General features: G+C 37.1%; 2 protein-coding genes across 6 annotated transcripts; one reads left to right on the top strand and one right to left on the bottom strand.

The window, feature by feature from the left end:
- The first annotated feature begins 58 nt into the window (after positions 1-58).
- Positions 59-3,485, top strand: hps6 (HPS6 biogenesis of lysosomal organelles complex 2 subunit 3). The gene has a single exon (XM_079635676.1). It carries the CDS (start codon positions 421-423, stop codon positions 2,896-2,898), a length of 2,478 nt encoding a protein of 825 aa, XP_079491802.1. The 5' UTR covers positions 59-420; the 3' UTR covers positions 2,899-3,485.
- A 1,790-nt stretch (positions 3,486-5,275) lies between these two features.
- On the bottom strand, positions 5,276-18,965 carry prom2 (prominin 2). Of its 5 annotated transcripts, none has more exons than XR_013800253.1 (25): positions 18,844-18,965; positions 18,082-18,340; positions 17,015-17,073; positions 16,182-16,387; positions 13,307-13,427; positions 12,678-12,741; positions 12,460-12,549; positions 12,088-12,284; positions 11,037-11,111; positions 10,423-10,486; positions 10,098-10,254; positions 9,812-9,964; positions 9,172-9,295; positions 9,000-9,088; positions 8,824-8,908; positions 8,594-8,737; positions 8,019-8,087; positions 7,844-7,936; positions 7,643-7,696; positions 6,980-7,060; positions 6,791-6,859; positions 6,606-6,695; positions 6,379-6,491; positions 5,872-6,287; positions 5,276-5,725 (listed from the first exon to the last, which is right to left on the bottom strand). XR_013800253.1 is itself a non-coding variant. In XM_079635675.1 (25 exons), exons 2-24 carry the CDS (start codon positions 18,293-18,295, stop codon positions 6,197-6,199), a joined length of 2,502 nt encoding a protein of 833 aa, XP_079491801.1. In that variant the 5' UTR covers positions 18,296-18,340; positions 18,844-18,965; the 3' UTR covers positions 5,276-5,725; positions 6,189-6,196. The 5 variants fall into 5 exon arrangements, 1 of the variants encoding a protein (XP_079491801.1); XR_013800254.1 differs by having other exon boundaries at positions 5,276-5,730; positions 5,878-6,287; XR_013800255.1 differs by having other exon boundaries at positions 5,889-6,287.
- Between the last annotated feature and the right edge of the window lie 1,318 nt (positions 18,966-20,283).

The raw sequence follows: 20,283 nt of genomic DNA, 5'->3' as shown, positions 1-20,283 counted from the left end.
AAACTCCTCCCTTCAACAGAGCAAAAATAAAAAATAAAAACAACGCGGACGTGTTTTAAAATGTAGTAAGCTGCCTAGTTAGACATGATTTCTGTCTATCATAGTCACGATCGTTGTTGCTCAACAATGTTGTCTGGATAGTGGGCTCACTAGGTTTTGAAACACAGCCATTAGATTCCGGAAATTAACAAACTCGTGATGTCAGGAGGAGTGGGAGAACAGACAGCACAAGAGAAATATACGTGTATTCGCAGGATTTATGGACTGTATAGATATGACATCGTCATATGATGGAGTTAACGCGTGAAATAAGCGCTGGAAATGTTCATTCAAGGAGGTTGTGGATGATCGCTGGTCCAAACTGAAAGTGTTTTCACGCGCATCGTGTGCTTCCTATTATAGATCGACATTTCAGCAAACATGACGCTACTCGCATTGGAACAAGTGACTGATTTCGGCGATTTCACGAAAGGAAAGGATCTAAAGGAGTTTTTTAAACGAGAATACTCCAACATTTCTACTCAAAGCTGCCTGTCCGAAGTGCGTCTGAGTCCAGATGGACGCCACATTCATGTCATTGTGCGTCAGCCCAAGAGTGGTCTTATGACATATGACAAATATCAGCGAGCCCATCTAATGCAATGCCAAAAGCACGTTGATTTAGAGCTAACTCGAAATGTTCCTATAGTGGATGTTATTTATATCCCTCAAAGCAAACCAGATGATGCAGCCTCTGTGTTGGGAGTGATTTTTGAGAATGGGAAAGTGGAATTCTGGAAATTCCTTGAGAGCAGATCAGGCTGGCATCTACTCCAGACTGTGGATCTGTGTAACAGCCCTCGTGCAAAAGTAGTTTCTGTGTCTATGTGTCAGAATTTCATCATATGGTGTGAGGAGCGACCACCATCTGAAAACTCCAGTAGTGTGTGCAGCAACTTCAGGTTCTGTATCTGCAAAAAGACTGTAGAAGTTAATGAGGGAGGTGTCAGTTTGGGAAATGTGAAAATTGCATTGCATAATAATCCTCGATATACGACCATCAGTTCTGGGGATTTGGTCTATCTGCTCCCAGACATGCGGGAGAACTCTTCAGTGGGTGTTTCAAAAGTGTTTATTGTATGGTCCCCTGAACATGACACCTTTAAAGTGCATAGTGCCTGTAGTTGCACACTTATGAAAAGCTCAAGCAAAGAATCAGACTTCAAAAGGCTTGTTACAGACTTTATTGGCCTTCTACCCACACTTAATCCTCCTGATATCTGTGGATTCTCTCCCACTGGATGTGGAGACCTCCTCCTCCTCCTCAGCACTGGTTGGGTATGTATTATGAAGAGGGATGGCTGTCTTCGCAACATATACAAACTTCCTGATAATTGCCTTAGTGCTAGTGGGACCCAAAACAGCCTGAATATGTATAGTGAAATCTTGGCACTAACAATAGGCAGGACCCTCTTCTTAATTGACACCAAATGTGGCCTGGAATTAGAAAGAATAAGTCTGAAAACAGAAGGTCTTCTCTTCGTAAACTCTTTGGACAGTCACTCTCCGCAAATGCTGTCAGAGACCGGGTTGTTTGTGGTCACGCAAACACAAAAGCCTTCTCCAACACATTCAGAAGACTCAAGTGCACTCTTGGTTGAGACTGTTTTCGAGGAGGCGTGCAAATACTATCAGCAAAGAAGTCTAAGTAGCACGCAGCTCACGGTGGAGAAGCTCAAAAAAGGTGGGATGTTTCAAGCTCCCATATCGCTGGCTGCCATCCTCAGGGATTACCTCAGCAACCAGAAGACCAAAACTGGTCAGAAACATTCCTCTGGTCAAGAAAGGCTCATGAGCTCCCTCGAATCAGAACTTAGGAGTCTCGTTTTGCTAGAGGACATCAAAACGTCAATGGTGAAGGCTTCTGAGAAAGATCTAGCGAACTATTGTGAAACCTTGGTGCAGCAGGAGATCTGCCGGCTGCTTGGCGGAGAGCTAGAGAGGGAGAATCTTCAATACCTGAACAGCATCTTCCAACTCTTTCCCACTTATTCCTGGCACGCCGTGCAAGCGGTTCTGCATCTGAGGTGCAACGGCGAGGGATCATTGTCTTCTAAAGCTCCTGCTGAATTGTGGAAAATCATCCTCAGCCCTGTGCAACCCACAGCGAACTTTGCTCACTGCAACGGTCAGCAGAAACACACTACGGTGAACCTGCCGGTTTTTGAGCTCTTGTGCCACTCCATCTTCAAATTCCAGCCCAGCTGGCTCCCCAGGTTTCTGGAATTGGCACAACAGCAGATGGGCACGACCTCCACATCTTCGTGGAGTTATGGTGTGAAGGAGAGCTCTGAGAGTTTGCCGCTCTATAAACGGGCCTTGACTGTGCTCCCTTGCAAAGAGTCCAACCAACACCTGGAAGTGGAGCTGCTTTTGTGCAGCGAGAGGCCTAAAGCGATAATGCAAGCATTACGGATTCTCATCGAACAAAGCCAGTGGGAACGGGTAACACAAGTAGCTGAGAGGTTCTGCCAGAAGAGCCCGCTTCTGAACAAAGAGATTTTCAGTGCTCTGCTATGCGAGGTGTCGCAGCATAGAGACCTGGACCCTTATTTGGACCTGCTGTGGACTCTTTGTCCAGAGGACATGACTGTGACGAGCATACTTAATATTGTACTGAAAAATCTGCCGGATTCGACGCAGAACTCTGGACCATTCGAAGCTCATGGCAGCCAAGTCACCATTGGCCTTTTGAAACCGCTTCTCAGAAAAGTTCTCCAAAGGGAGACCAAACCTAGCCACAGGTACGCAGATATTCTTCAGTCACCCACAGTTCCTCCACTCACGCCTCCACGCCAGCCAAAGGGACTCTCCAGAGATACTGAACACAAGGAAACCAAGCAGAGGACTTCCTCTTGATCTCAAGTGACGTCTAGAGCCAGCCTGGTCTGAATTTCCCACTCACAAATCATGTTTAAAACCTTTCCATAGACTGTTATTAAAGATCACCCAAAAATGAACTCGCCCTCATGTTGTATCTAAACATGTATGACTTTCTTTCTTCTGTTGATAAGAAAAGAAGATATTTTAAAGAACTTTTTGTCCATACAATGAAAGTCAATGGGGTCCAAAACAAACCATATTCACTTTATCTGTATTGATAAACAAAAATGTTCTTCTTTTGTATTTTACAGAAGATAGAAAGTACAGGTATGGATAGACATGAGGGTGAGTAAATGATGACAAAATGATCCTATTTGGGTTAACTGTACCTTTAAGAATTATTATGTACCTTGCATGGTCTTAACAGAATTATGGGGCTTCTTCGGATCAGATGATATTTCATTAATTATTCCAATTGTACAGTATTTACTGCAATTCACAGATGTTTAACTACTGCTTTAATTATTCCTGATATTTAATGTAATATGTTGTTTTTATGTTTACTTTGTATGCTGCATTTCATCGTACGTCTTTGGTGTTTTTTTTAAACAGTTTTTTTTTTTCCAGAACCTTCAGATGTGTCATTTTTATGAGTCATCACATGAAGGCATGCTGTTACCCTGATCCTTTTGGAGATGACTAAGCATTATTCACATTTCATGCTCCAGATAATTTATTTTATAAACCCCTGGCATAACAATATCTTTTTATTTCTACTGACACTACAGTTTGTCATCATATGCTGGTGGAAGCTATGTGCAAGACCTAAGCTAAGAATTGTTGTAGTCATTAATAAAAATGTACAGTAACATAAAATGTAATGTGCATGCTGATGCATCTGACTATTTAGATTTGGAAATTCCATGTTAAATGCCTTTACGTGTTTTCAGGATTGCTCTTGTATTTAGTGCTACCACAGGGATTTTATCATTGTAGGAAGCAATTAAATATGACTCGTGTATTGCTGCCAGTCATTTTCAGGTCTCTTTCTGAACTAAAGTGCCTCAGACTTCTGCTGCCTTTAGTAAGTTATGGTTGTGTTGTTGGAGAGGGGAATTCTGATATTTGTCCAATGAAAAGCTTTGTAAACTTACTAGGTCTGCCCCACCCTCTGCATTCCTTCTGGGCTCAGCAGCAGCATTCACAGCACTGCTTTAAATTCAATTGAACTAAATTCTATTATACAGTGACCAGCTTCAACCTCAGTCACATTGGACAGGCTTGTGCTGCCCTGAATTGGTGCGGCATAGCTAATTGTATTTGGAGGGCTGAAACACTTCTATTTTTCTCTTTGTGATCCACTAGTGTTTACTAAATATCGGGTTGACTGAGTTTTCTGAGCCCTCGTTCAAACGTCAAATAAAGTAAAAGAAACAGTAACAGTAAAGTAAAAAACAGTAAAAAAAATATATATATTTATGGTTTAAATAAATGTTGTTCTTTTGAACTTTCTATTCATAAAGTATCCTGACAAAAATCATCATAGTTTCCATAAAAATAACAAGCGGCATAACTGTCACCAAATCAGCATATTATAAGGATTTCTGAAGGATCATGTGACACTGAAGACTGCTTAAATATTCAGCTTTGCCATCACAAGAATAAATTACATTTTAAAATATATTAAAATAGAAAACAGATATTTTAAATTGTAATTATATTTCACATTATTACAGTTCTTACTGTATTTTTGATCAAATAAATTGCCTTGGTGAGCATAAGAGACTTCTTCAAAAACATTAAGAACTGACCCAAAACTTTGAACGGTAGTGTATTTTTTGTGTGGAATGTAAATATATACATCTGGACATCTTCAGAAAAATTCACAATGATTTCTCTGTACATTAACTATTTTTCTGTTCTGTAACCTGTCTCATTAATCACTGTAATAATGTAATGGCCTTGTAATCATCTATCCTACATAGACATAGCATGAGAGTGCGTGTGGATTAGATTTAAAATATTTCAAGACCAGTTTCATGGCCTGTCGTAGCGCATAATAATGCTAATCCAGTAGTGCTAATCCAAATGCTAATTACTAGTCATAATATGCTTTTAAATGATACCCTTTTATATGACGTGTTTTGGAAAGGTGGTATACTATCATTTTACAGAATATTTAATCCCATGATTGCTGGTTTCCCCCCCTAAGCAGCACAAATATCTGTGGAATGCATGTTTCACTTCTCTAGTACTTCACTCTGATTGGCACACTTTTGTAATGGCAGCTGCACCGTACCGTAAGGCCTCGGTCACTGGATGTAGGGTGGACTGGGGGAAGGGTTTCTAGACGGGTTGGCAAGACAGAGAGTGGCAAGTGATGCTTTACACCAAACAAACAGGTTCAGCATGGTAGTGTGAGCATCTTTTATTACTAATGTGATCAACACATACATAACATGAAGGAAATGTTTGCATTCATAACATGAGCAGAAAAGTCTGCTAAATTCCTCATTAGAACAGTCTGATAGAATTTTTTTTTAAAATAAAATCTACTGTACAATGTCTGCAGTATATGTGTAACAGATTATTTCTTATTAAAAAAAATGGCATAAATAAATCTCAATGCCTGCAGGACTTTATAAAGTGCTTTCTAAAACTTGACCTCCCATTAATCCCTCATAATAAAAAAAACATTACAGTTGTAACAGTAAAGTTGTTCTTTTCATTTAAATAAATCATTGGACACAAGAAATTATATTTATGATACAGTCTCTACAGCACTTAAAAGTACCACGTTTTCGACATTCTTTATTACGGAGCCCCTAAAGCAGGGATAGACAACTCCGGTCCTGGAGGGCCACTGTCCTGCAGAGTTTAGCTCCAGCTCTGATTAAACACACCTGAACAAGGCAATCAACGTTTTCAGGATTACTAGATAGATACAGGCAGGTGAGGCTGAAGCTAAACTCTGCAGGACAGTGGCCCTCCAGGACCGAAGTTGCCCACCCCTGCCCTAAAGGAACATAGTGATGGATTTTTCTTTATTTTATGCTTTAGCGTTCCCCTGAAAAACTTGGCGTTCGCTCGCAAAACTTTTCCTTTCTTTGCGAGTGAATGCATAGTTTCTCAAGGAAAGCAAACATTTTGTGAGGTAACGCACATTTCTCGGGGGAACGCAAAATATTTGCGAGGGAATGCAAAAGCATTGACATATTATCTTTTCTCCCATCTCATATCACCATGTCCCTTTAAGAGCTGCATAATTTGTCCACCATTGTGAATTCATTGATATGTGGGTGGGCGTGTGTAAATCAAACTTTTACTGTCGTCTTTATTTATGTAAAGGTGGTTGTTTCTCATTTTCCAATAATTCAGGTTTTAGTTGGGCCTTTGGGAAAGAATGCATCTTGATGTTATTGTTCCTTTAAAAAGAGAAATAAGGAGACACTTTGTATTAATCCATACGTAAAAAATTATCTGCCTTACATTTAGAAAACAAATAAGATATCTTACTCATAAACATCTGAATACTTCATCCTGCGGTAGTACTTGGCCAGTTTAACCGAGAAAATGATGCTGGGGATCAGGAATATCATACACCAGCCCAAACTGAACCAAAAGGCATTCTGGGGAACAGACAGGACATCGTTTGTTAAGGTTTTTTTTAGATGGCAACTGCATGGGCACTTACAAATTCATCAGCACTATAAAGAGAAAAAAGAAAAAGAGGCTATTCTTACCAAAGATCCCACCAGGTGTTTACAAAGAAGATCCACTGATCTGTCTAATGCTGCAGCTACAGGCCCACAACGACCCAACCTCTCTGTGATCTGACACAGAATACAACAATAATATTAATAACTATTCATATGACTAATCATTAAAATAGTTGGAAACTTGAATATTAATAAAGACAAATATATACCGTTTGATTTGCCCAGCTAACATATGCCTGAAAGATTTTCAACTGACAGTCTATGAATGACAAGCTCTCCTGCAGGAAAGAAGCAACAATTATTATTTTGAGACACCCCGTAGATTGCTTCATCATTTTACATACAGTAAACATCCTGACAGATGATACAGCTAAATATAGCATTGATTTTGCACTCACATGCTTCACTATTTGTGATATGTTGTAGTTCAGGACGTCCTGAGCATGACCAACATTTGTAAGAACATTCTCCACAGTTGCCTACAAAATGAATGAAGAGAAGAAATTAGAAGATACTGTAAGATCATTTTCAAATTATGGCTATAAAGATAGTTTAAAAAAAATTATCTACATCGTTAAAGTCAGAACAAAGAGTTTTGATTAGTACTTATCATTATACACATAGCTACAACATTTATTTGAACAAAAATATAGTAAAATTGTATTATATTATAACAAATTAAAGTAATCGTTTTCTATGTCAATATTTAAAATTCTAATTTATACCTGTAATGACATTTCTTATTATTATCAATGTTGAAAAAATTTGTGCTGCTTTTTATTTTTTTGTGGAAACAGTGATACAGTTTTTTTCAATATTCTTTGATGGATGAAATAGTAATTTTAGTAACTGTCACTTTTGACCAATTTCATTCTTGCTGAATAAAAAATATTAATTTAATTTAAAAAAAGAATTGACTTTCAAACTGTACTGTATATCCTAGTGAACTGTGATAAAATTACCAAATCATCATTTTTCATGGAGTCTTTAATGAAATTGTTATAAATACTAATAAACTGTAAGTGAGTCCGACAGATATGATGACTCCAGTGTTTACTTACATTGATTTGTAATGCTACTGCGCTGAGATTCTTAATGGTAGCATTCAGCTCCAGCTGCAAAGAGGAAAAGGATGAAGGTCACAGTAAACCAAACTGATGCAAACTAGTGAAGAACACTGATATTAATAATACATTTTTCCTAATGATAACGTCACAATTAATTACATTTTGAACAAGGTATTTTGCTTTGAGTTAACACACCAGCAAAGGCATAATGTTGGACGTGATGTCAGTCTGGATGTCTCGCAGATCTTTAGCTTCCCCACGCAGTTGCTCTCTGATAATTGCGTTTGTCTGAAAGACACAAATAAGTCTATGTGATTCACATCAGTCTTACTCCAGAGCAGGAGGTTGTTAACAAGACAGTAAAATTCACCTGTTTACCAGCCAAGTCATCCAGCATTTCTGCTGATGAGCTCAGATTTGTCCCTGACACATCATTAATCTGAAATATGAAACAATAAAATAATTACCAGCCTCACTTTACAACGAAATGATTTTAACGAAATGGCCAAAAATATATCACTAATATACATTATTTTCGATAAATCTTACATTTTCTCATATATTTTTAACCATTTTATACATGGTTAAAAATGTATTTGAATTTATATATTTGTATATATATATTATTTTTCTTTCCCAAAAAAGTTTTAAGTTTTAATTTTAAGATTAAATTAAAAGATGATCAGTATTTTCTTGCAACTACAAGTACATTTAGTATATATTATATATATATATATATATATATATATATATATATATATATATATATATATATATATATATATATATATATAAAATAATCATACATATATTTTGGCCAGATTATGTTTTCCTGGATAATGCTTAATAAAAAGAAAGGCATTTATGTACCCTTTATTAAATTATTCTTTATTTTATTTAACAAACAGTATGCGCTAGTCTATTTGAGAATGAACTGTAGTTTACCTGCTGTATAATGTTGCTGAAGTTCATAGTGCTGGCACTGCTAGAGAAGTTGTGTAGCTGGGACTTTACCTCCGGACTGAGGACAGTGATGGTTGCAATGTTGATGTTTGCATCCTCAAAAGACTGATAAATCTGCCTTTCGTACTGTTGAGAAAATCAGAAGGCTGAGCTATTAGTGTCCAATAAGTGATGCACTGGCATATAGACAAGTAGAGGTAATAAATTCTCACCTTTGAAACATTTAACATATTATTTAAGTCGAAGACCTCATTAAGATGTAATGTGGTCCACAGGGGCTTATTATTTTGACAATCACTAGAAATAAAATAAAAAATATTTATTTATTTATATAGGACAAATTATGCAAATATGTCAGCCATCAGTCATACTGCCTTGTGAGATGTACCTGTACACATTAACAATGCTCAGGTTTGTTTTCAAATTCAGAATCTTGGACAAATCGAACCCTTGAATCAGCCCTGGAGTGTCAATAACCTATGAAACACAATATGATTGATTACCAAATATGCTGTTTAATCGTATGTTTAAACACAATGAGTAAATGTTTCTGGAAATACCTGGATGAGTTCCTTGTTCTGCCACGGTTTACAGACCATGGTGTAGGTATTACCTCCCACTATGAAAAGTATCAACACCACTAACATGAAGATCCAGGAGAACAGGAAGCTAAAACCTACTCCTCTAAAATGAGACAAGAGGAAGTATTTGTATGTGAACCGTGTAATTTTATTGTACTACTATACAAGTGAAACTTTTAAAAAATGTATATCGTGCAAAAGTAAATTTCTTTCAGTGATTCAACTTAAAAGGTGAAACTAATATATTATATAGACTTATTACATGCAAAGTGAGATATTTCAAGCCTTTATTTGTTATAATTTTGATGATTATGGCTTACAGCTTATGAAAACCTTTTCACAATATTCTAATTTTGAATTTGGGGTTTTCATAAGCTGTAAGCCATAATCATCAAAATTATAACAAATAAAGGCTTGAAATATCTCACTTTGCATGTAATAAGTCTATATAATATATTAGTTTCACCTTTTAAGTTGAATTACTGAAATAAATTAACTTTTGCACGATGTTAAAAATTTTCGAGTTTCACCTGTATATAACAATAGAACTTAATGTACACTGACAACAGTTTCCTGTTTTGCAAACACAAATCCGGGGAGTCATTGACATTGTACTCACGCCATGAAGAAAATTCCTCCACAGTTGGATGTGCCGGAGCGTTCAGTGGGATTGTCTTCAGCATTTAGTCCAGCTGTACCCAGCAGCAGACCCAGAATATTACAGATCACCACCAGCAAAATCAGACAGCTCAGGGTCAATCCAATAGCCCGGCTATACACACACACAAAGTTTATTCTTCACTTTGATATTATTGTAAATGTTAAAATTCAAATATATTTGAATAAAATGTAATTGAAAACAAAGTGAATCATGGGAAATAGGAATACAAGATTTGGGAAAGTACCTGATTTGACTTGATCTCTCTATCTCTGGAGAATATTTTGAGATGGAAACCTGCACGTCAGTTAATGGTCTTGAAATATTCTCCAATGCATCAAAGGGAAGGTCTTTAGTCACACCTGAGATCTGTTGTTTTAACTTGTCAAGCTCATACTTAGCCACTTTAGGACACAAGACAAAAGATCACTTTAACAACTAGACTGATCAGCCACTTCAAGTACATTACACTACTTAAACCTTCAGTGAACAAACATATGTGGAAGTAGATCAAATGATTTTCCAGAAAGAAGCAACAAACTTTTTAAGGTCAATTAACAACACACACTTACATATCACACTTGATATCGTCTGAGTTGTCACCTTTTGAGGAATACTATCAAAAAAGTCTCTCCCCTGGGAAACAAACATGTGTAGACATTGAACAATAAATCATCATAGCTGTTAAATACCGTACATTCAAAAGTTTAGTCAGTAAGAAAAAAAATTATATTAAGCAAGAACACATTACACTGATCAAAAGAGTATTACTAGAATATTACAAAAGATTCCTGTTTTAAATGAATGCTGTTCTTTTTATATTCATCAAAAAGAATCCTGAAAAAAAATCAGTTTCTACAAAATAATAAGCAGCACAACTGTTTTTAACTGCTTATTCTTGACTAGCAAATCAGCATATTAGATTTATAGAATGATTTTCTCCATTTTAAACTGTAACAATAGTTTACAATATTAAAGTTTGAACATTAACATTAACACTCATAACATTAAAATCAAACAGACCCTAAACTTCTGAACTGTGTGTGTGTGCGTGCGTGCGTGCGTGTGTGTGTGTGTGTGTGTGTGTGTGTGTGTGTGTGTGTGTGTGTGTGTGTGTGTGTGTGTGTGTGTGTGTGTAAAATGCACTGAAGTGAAAATGTATACCTGTGGAAAAAAAGGCACTAACCTTTTCTGCCTGTCCAGTGACATTAGCATTTATGGCCTTGTCTACAGCAGACCTCAAATCATTTTGATCAGAAAACTATGCAAGACAAAACACATTCAACGTCATTAGATTATCTCATTATAAATTGCATTATCGGCATAACAACTGGAGTGAACAAAAAAATATATATGTCAAGATGTCCCCTTTTGCTTTTACACCAGCACTCAAGCTAGCATGAACTCTAAACACTGAAGAAAATGATACGAGTAGTTTGTGATACGAATGATACGAGTAGATATGAATGTATTCTGAATGTACATTATATAAAATAATATAAATTATACTTATATAGTCCTATATTTTCAATGTTGTCTCAAAAAAGACTGTCACTGTCAAGCATTGCAAAAAAGAATTATCAAGCACAGTACCACCTTAAACACTAGAGGGCAGTAAAAGCTGTGAACATACATACACTACTATGCTGGCATCCACATTCACAGTGAGTGACATCAGAAAGCCTGTATTTATGGAAATGTATTTTGACCAGGAAAGAGTTAGGTTTCCAAGAGAAAGAGCTTGTAAACATTGGTGTGTTAACAATGACGTATTGAGTTACTCCTTATTGTTTGTTTCCTTGTTCCTGTCCCTGCTTCCCTTCAATGAGAGCGTTTGTGTCTTTGTGTACATAGATGACTGGTAATACAGTTTGGTCCTGTACTTCTAAAAATGCTATGTAGTAGTCAAGAAACCTAAGCCAAAATATTATGTGGGTTTTCTAGTAGTGCTTATGTTTTCCCCAGAAGATTAACGCAGAACTCGCTCTGCTTCAATCACTGACCTGAGACCACACACAATCATTAAATGTCTAGAGCTTCAAAGAAAGTGAGAATGATTGTGTAATGATCCATCCACGTTTGTGCATTTATTTCCTTTTAATGCTAAACCTGAAACTACCACGAAGCCTGAAGTAGAATCAGGATATAAGCAGGATGCTTCACTGAACAGCCATGACAGAATTTCCCAGCTGAACCTTTAACTGGTTTGTCCCCATGGCACCTCTGATTTAGCTTACTTCAAGACTTCCATCCAATGACAGTTTGTCCAGTTCTGGCTGAAAGGAAGTGCAGTTTTCACAGCCTGACATATGCAAGGTGTTGTTAATCCGGTGCCTCACTGCTGATAAATTAGCTTTCAGTGTATCCACCTTCGGTTTCAACAGATCCAAGGTTTTATTAAGCTGAAGCAGTCCAGTGCTGGTACTATTTATCACTGTAACACACACATACATAAAGAACAAAATATATTTTAAAATCAATGGATTCATTAATGCTGTAAAGTTGAGTCAAGAAGCACAGGCTTGTTCATGGAGCGAGTTTCCTAAAGAAAGGGACTGTGGTGGGTGGACTGCTGAATCATTTGATGTTTATATGCATACTGTACATACCTTTAGCTATTTCGTTAATTGATGTGAATGCTGGGTCGAGGGCACCTTTAAGACCATTCTGGATCGCTTGGCCAAGCAAAGGCCCTGTTTCTATAGAAATTAAAAATGTAAGAATTCCGTGTGAGACATAACTTCTTCAATAATTGGCAATACAGTCACAATTTTTACATTGCCCTAAGCTCCTTTCTGACTCTGGCCTTGAGAGATACAGGACGTACTATTTAAGTTGTTTTCGACCTTATCCACAGTCTTAGAGCTCTCATTAGTCACTTGTCGGATTTGCTGTTGGAGGAAATAAAAGTATAAAGTTGCATTAAGTTCAATTCAGTATTGTTATAATTTCATTTAAATAGTTAACCCTGAAACAGTGGCTTTTAGTGGAAAACCGTGTAAATTAAGGCTTTTATTCAGCAAGAACACGTTAAATTGATCAAAAGTTAAAGTAAAGATATGTATAACGTTACAAAATAAACTAGGATCTTTTGAACTTTCTATCAACCAAAGAATCCTAAAAAATGCAATCACTGTTTCCATAAAAATATTAAGCAGCATAACTGTTTTCAACATTGATAATAAGAAATGTTACTTGTTAAATGTGACACCAAATCAGCATATTAAAATGATTTCTGAAGGACCACGTGACACTGAAGTCTGGGTTTGCCATCACATGAATAAAATACATTTTAAAATATATTCAAATATAAAATAGTTATTTTAAATTGTAATAATATTTCACAATATTACTGTTTTTACTGTATATTTGAAGTGTAGGTAGTGTATAAAGGTAATGTGTGACATATAACATGGTATTTCACAACATTTCACTTCTCCCTTCTGAATGATGTACCTCAGGAAGAGTAGTAATATAGCTTTTGACATTCTCCAAGATGTCATTGATTTCTGTGGGGCTGCCCATCACAGTCTCTGAAGTGTATGTACTGCTCAGGAACATGCAAACGTTCCCTGCCCTGCACAGCAATTCATATTCATTTAGCATACTCATATACACTCACCAGCCACTTCATTAGGTACACCTTGCTAGTATCGGGTTGCCTTCAGAACTGCCTTAATTCTTCGAGTCAGATTCAACAGGGTGCTGGAAACATCCCTCAGAGATTGTATTCCATATTGACATGATAGAATGAGGGGGAGGGGTAGGGGGTTTCTTTCTGCTGCTGTAGCCCACCTGAACCTCTTCAGGGATGCTCTTATGCAGACCTCGGTTGTAATGAGTGGTTATTTGAGTTACTGATGCCTTTCTATCAGCTCCAACCAGTCTGCCTATTCTTCTCTGGCATCAACAAGGTATTTTAGAGAGAACGGTGTCGTCTTAGCGCCCCCTAATTTAATAACAAATGATAATTTCGACGGAAGTTAATCTATCAAAACTAACTTTAGCTGGAAAATAACAGTATTCAAGAACCGCTATAAAGCCAACACAATCTCGTTTATCTCTGTAAAGCTGCTTTGAAACAATCTACATTGTAAAAAGCGCTATAAACGAAGATGACTTGACTTTTAGGCGACAGAACTGCTCCTCACTGGATATTTTCTCTTTTTCTGACCATTCTCTGTAAACAATAGAGATGGTTGTGCGTAAAAATCCTAGTAGGCTAGATCAGCAGTTTCTGAAATATCTACTCAGACCAGCCCGTCTAGCACGAAGAACAATGCTACGTAGGCTGCGTTTACACTTGGCATTAACATGCGAACACCGTGATCCGATCAAGCAGATCGGATCATTAGGCAATCAGGACACCGTGCGTAACATTTGTTCATATAGCCTCTGTATCTGGATAACCGATCGGATTTCGGTTTCCTACCTAATATTTAAATCAGGTCTGTAGCACGACACCAATAAGAGTAGGCTAAAGATTATAAAAATTAAGCAATGTCCCAATTGCTTTCACTTACTTTACTTTCCTGTGCAATCTCCATCCTTAAATCAAATTACGTTTTTTAAATGAAGGAATATTTCCAGAGTTGATCATACAAAAATAACCATGGTTAAGTCACATCATCGATCATCTGGGTTTAAGGTTATAGCATGCAATGACTAGGCTATATAAACAGAAATGGGAGATTAATACATGCTGAAACAATAAAAAAAATTTAACATTTAAAACATAATTTTTTAAAAGTGTATTCCTATTATTCCTCTGGCAAAGCAGCGCACGCTCTTCATTAAAGGTGCGTGCACACTACAAGCGACTTTGTCGCTGCTGATCGCCAGTGGCTGGCGGTGCGGTCGCTAGTGGGCGTTCCCGCTGGTTGCCTAGTAATGTTTGTGAGTGACATTCACGGATGTTTCTCCATGTTGTAGACAACAAATCCGTTTTCTTGCCACTACAAACAAACATTTTTGAAGGAAAATTCGAAATATAAATGGAATCGGTACATAACATGCATAATATTAAAGATGAACGAGAAACTGTGAGTGCTTTTTGCCATCGCGGCTATTTAATTGCAACAAACGGGCAAATACCGGTCTATGTGGGTCCACGAAACCAATCCGGCTCTGGGTCAGTACTGTGAACACCACTGTATGCACACGGAGATATATCACAACTTATAGGACAGTTTCTGACGGCTAAAATTAGCTTCTCGTTCAACTTGCCTCTGTCAGAGAGTGAAGGATGATCACGCGCGCTCCTGACTTCACTCCTATTGGTTGTCGCTCCCGAAAGTCGCTCTTCATTTGCATAAAGTTAAACACATCTCAACTTTGTCGCGTCGCCAGGCACGCCCCATCAGGTCGCCAACGGCCGCGATCGCGCGTGTCGCCGGAAAACGCCCGCTACCCATTGAAATGAATGGTAACGTGTCGCTTTGTCGCTTGTAGTGTGCACGCACCTTGAGATCTCATGATCACAGCTGTGATTGTACAGGCGATCGCCTCGTTCAGATAATGTTGCACAATTAAAATGAAAAATGACACACACAGTATCATGTACGTCTAAATAAACTGTTTTAAATATTGACGTTTATTGTAAGGTTCAAATAAATGTAATTTATTGTCTAAACTGCGTCTGGCCATTGTTTTCTGACAGCCGCGTGGGGAGACTGGGCGAGGATTTAAATGACGTCCACCTGTGAATGCAGACACGATGGCTGGATTGCGTTTACAGTACACTGAGATCCGATCACAATGCGTCCCCGACTACCTCCGAAACTGGACACGCTGATCGGATAACATTCCGATCAGAAGCGCGTTTACACTCGTCTTTTCAATGTGTATGTGGACAACATCCAGATAGCTACAGGTCGCATGTTAATGCAAAGTGTAAACGCAGCCTCTGATGCTCGGTTAGAACTTCGGCAGATCGTCTTGACCATGGCATGTCTATGCCTACAGTAAATGCAATTGAGTTACTGCCATGTGATTGGCTGATTAGATATTTGCGGTAACAAGCAAACAGGTGTACCATAATAAAGTGGCCGGTGATATAACATAAGATACATGATAATATAGGCTATATATATATATATATATATATATATATATATATATATATATATATAAAAAAAAAATTAAAGGACAAGTTCGGTATTTTACACTTAAAGCCCTGTTTTCAGATAGTTTCTGATGAAATAGAACGGTTAAGATTGAAATTTGGACACATGCTGCTGGCCCGAGAATTTTCAGTTTCTGTGGTAGCAGAACTTGTCCTTTAAGCTTTAGTCTTAAGATCACTAAATGTTACACTCAAACGGGTGCTCACAGAATTAGTGCAGTTATGATCAATGTGGAGCAGTAAAAGCTTCTTCGCTTGCAGTGGGTGTTCGTTTTCTGCTTCTGGTGCATGCGGCCCCCGCAGTTACCACAGCAACGACAGCAGGCGAAGAATAGGCCAATTAGAGGCATCAGGACAATGTAGAGGATCCCAATGGCTACACAGACCAGGAAACCTATCTCATATAGCAAAACCTTGCCACAAGTGAAAGAGGTTAGACAGGTTGGTTAGTGTGGGTATATGACTCAGTAAAGCAGTAAAGATGAGATTGATAAAAAAAAAAAAAACACCTCTTGATGACATCAAATAGGTGTACTTATGTGTGCTGATGTGCTCTGCTCAAGTGTGTACCCAAAACATGACTGATGGTGAGATTAAATCAGCCATCGAAACTGGCAAATAGTGAGTGTTTACACAACAAAATAAAGTTGTTGGCGTCATTTACTTATGGTAAAAAAAACAATCCTGAGAAACCTGTCCCAGTACACACATAGACTATTTATACAGATTTACTGAGAATTTATTATAAGCTGAAGACTAACAAGTTACGCATTTTGATCTCCACCTAAACAAACATTATATATTATATAAAAAAATTGTTTGTATAGGTATTACATCCCGAACAATGCTACTTAAGGGCTTCTATCACCTGGATTAGTTATTAGTTATGTGGTCTGATCATCTTTAATAAAAAGAAAGCCAAGACGTACATATTCTTCTACATAGGAAATGTTAAATATCTATTGCAAAAATCTGACTAAGGTGTTATTTATGATCAAACTGTTTATTTGCAAGCAGGTTAATTCTATTAGGCTACATACCTCTTTAATCATATCCGTTTGTATGGTTCCGTTGCCTTTTACCAATCCAACCAGCAGATCTACAGGGAATTTTTTTATATATATTAATTTACACAACACATAATCAGTGTTCCAGCATTTTGATTGTGCTTTGAGAGTCTCAGAGCCCAACAGTGATGAAGTGGCCAAGGTCAAAGGTCTAACAACTCTCTACTATATAACATTAATACAATTGTGCATACTTAATTTCACATTTTTTTTCTTCTAAATGGCTATTGATGTCAGCTAATAGATATTATAATAAAATACTTAACTTGAGTCAAATTAGAAAATTAGACTTGGTACAATAAAACTCTATTGATGCGTGATGATGAACAGACATTTGTCAACATGAACTTTCAATGAGGTTTCTAAGGAGTCAAATTTCATTCAACAGCATTTCTATGAAGTAATGCTTCATTCTATTGTTATAATAAATGAAAATGTTCTATGGAATGGATGTGTTAGTGCACGTTTGATCCTATAATTATAGATCAAAGAGACATTGTTAACATTTTATGAACAGTTTTGAACTTTATGAGGTCATGCAATATGAAAAGTGATTTTCTTTCAGCATACAATGAGTTTGCAGGTAATAATTAACCTAAAAGTGTCCCATTTCATTTGTGATCCAGACTGTAACTATACATTCTACTTGAAAGGTACACGACAATAACGTATTTTTGAGGTAAACAAAGCATTTGGAATGGGGAGGGGTGTTAATTCAAATCTCATGGACATTTGCATGATTATTTGCACAGGGGTTATTGCTTCTGACAATTAACTGAGTACATTTATCCCACCTGAATGAGCACCATCTAACCATGTGCACCAAGCCAGCCTATAAACCTCCTCTAATGAGTCTAATACAGCCATTACACTCTCAAAAGATCAAGTCTGATTCATCTGTGCCGCACATAGCGTCTTGTTTGCGTGTAGATAATCTCACTTTTAATGACAAATCACTCAACATAAAAAAAACATTTGCTGTTTGTACTGAATACGCCTTTGCCAAACAAGTAGATCAAAACTACATTACATGAACTTACCTTTAGGGAATGGCTTGGGCTGGACAGAACCCAGGAATGAATGTACAATTGGAGACATAAAGGCACTGTTGAAGGTCAACTGGGAAGGTTTTACATTTGGATTTTGTAGCTCTGTACTTATCGTCTCTACGGGACAGGATGGTTGTCCTCTTACAAATGTGCAGAGAAACAGCAAAACGCCACTGCAAATACCTCCTTTCATTCTGGACCTCATGTTTTCGATCACTAGTCAGTGAGTTTTTAGGGCATCATACATCACCTATGAGATGATAAAGGTAAATTAAAAATTAGTCTATTCACTAAAAGCTTCTTTAGAACATAACAAGTCATCATAAGCATGACCATTGTCTTATAATTACAGCAATAATGATACAAATTAGAGAAAGATGAACGGCAGCGTCTGCCGACTTACATTCTAAAACACATCCTCCTTGCTAAAGTATAAAAACTAAAATATTGTCAGGAATGGAAATGCTCTGTAGGCAGCACATAATTAATTTTAGATAAATAAAATCACCTTCAAACTTGTTTGTTGTACAATTTCTTACATATTAATACAAACAGAAGCAGGACTCACTCTTTCACTCTCACCAATTTAGTATAGACAGGTTAAACGGACCAGTGTAACTGAACTGAAGCTAAGCTATTTACCTAAAACAGTAAACTGAGAACTAAGTAAAAGAGAGAGGAAGCTAGAGCGAGATAGAGAGAACTTATATTGTTCAGGCAACACAAAAACTTTTAGAAAAGAACCTGTTTTACCTTTAAAGTCCAGCTATTGTTGAGTATGTTCCTCTTAGTTGAGTTTAATCCCTCTGAGAGAAACCTGATGTCAACACTGAAGTTTAACTGCATTGAGTGAAGCAGTAAATGAATGAAAGACTGCAATGGGGGAGGGAGGGAGGGAGAGGGAGAGGGAGAGGGAGAGGGAGAGGGAGAGGGAGAGAGAGAGAGAGAGAGAGAGAGAGAGAGAGAGAGAGAGAGAGAGAGAGAGAGAGAGAGAGAGAGAGAGAAGAGAGAGAGAGAGAGAGAGAGAGAGAGAGAGAGAGAGAGAGAAGAGAGAGAGAGAGAGAGAGAGAGAGAGAGAGAGAGAGAGAGAGAGAGAGAGAGAGAGAGAGAGAGAGAGAGAGAGAGAGAGAGAGAGAGAGAGAGAGAGAGAGAGAGAGAGAGAGAGAGAGATACAACTATTGAAAGACTGGTCAGTTCAGAAAGGAAGTGATCAAAATAAAAATGAGGGAAACTGCATTTTTGTTTTTATTATTTAATCAAAAACTTTTTGTTGTAGTTAATTATTTCTTTTTTTAAGTGGGTGATCAAAGATACCATTTTAAATGCCCAAGATGACAAAAAAAAACTTATTCAAAATGACTATATTTCAGACAGATTTTTAAATAATATAAGTTCAAGTTCTTTCCTTGCACCTTGAATAGTTATATTTCAACCTTTTAATTATTATTTATAGCAATTTCTAGACAGTTACACATTCTAGACAAGTTTTACTTAAAGGCATTGTTCACCAAAAAAATATTCATATTGACTCACCCTCATGTTGTATCAAACACGTATTACTTACTTAGCCTAAATGTATTTTGAAGAATGTTGGTAACCTAAGAGTTCTGCTACAGAAACCGAAAATTCTCGGGCCAGCAGCATGTGTCCAAATTTCAATCTTAACCGTTCTATTTCATCAAAAACTATCTGAAAACAGGGCTTTAAGTGTAAAATACCGAACTTGTCCTTTAAAATATGTCAGCACACATCCGTAATGTTTTTTTCTAAGGTACATTTATAAAACTACTTACTAAGACCTGTCTGTGAAACCAGTCCTTAAGCATTTTAAATGTTTAATTCCAATGTTACAGTTTGTAATTATTCAACGGACAAAAACATTTGTGTGAAGAGACATTTAAAAAAAAAAAAAAATCGTATTGTTCCTGTTGCACTAACAATGTACCAGTATGTAGATTTCTGTAAAAAGTAGGACATTTCCTGGTGGCTTTTGATCACTATGAACAACCAGAAATGTAAACACAGCTTACCCAACCATAAAGTACAACAAAAACATTTATGTCCGGAGCTGTTTGCAGAGGATCTTCCTGGGAATGTAAAGCATCAATAACTCTCTACTATTGACTATTAGAGATATTCACTTGGTTCTTATCAGAAATTTGGTGATAGGTGAAGCCTCACATATTTTGAATG

This window comes from Phoxinus phoxinus, assembly GCF_949152265.1.
Source record: "Phoxinus phoxinus genome assembly, chromosome: 14".
NCBI lineage: Eukaryota > Metazoa > Chordata > Actinopteri > Cypriniformes > Leuciscidae > Phoxinus > Phoxinus phoxinus.
The sequence above is the reverse complement of the archived record's forward strand: the minus strand, read 5'-3'. Positions and strand labels throughout refer to the sequence as shown.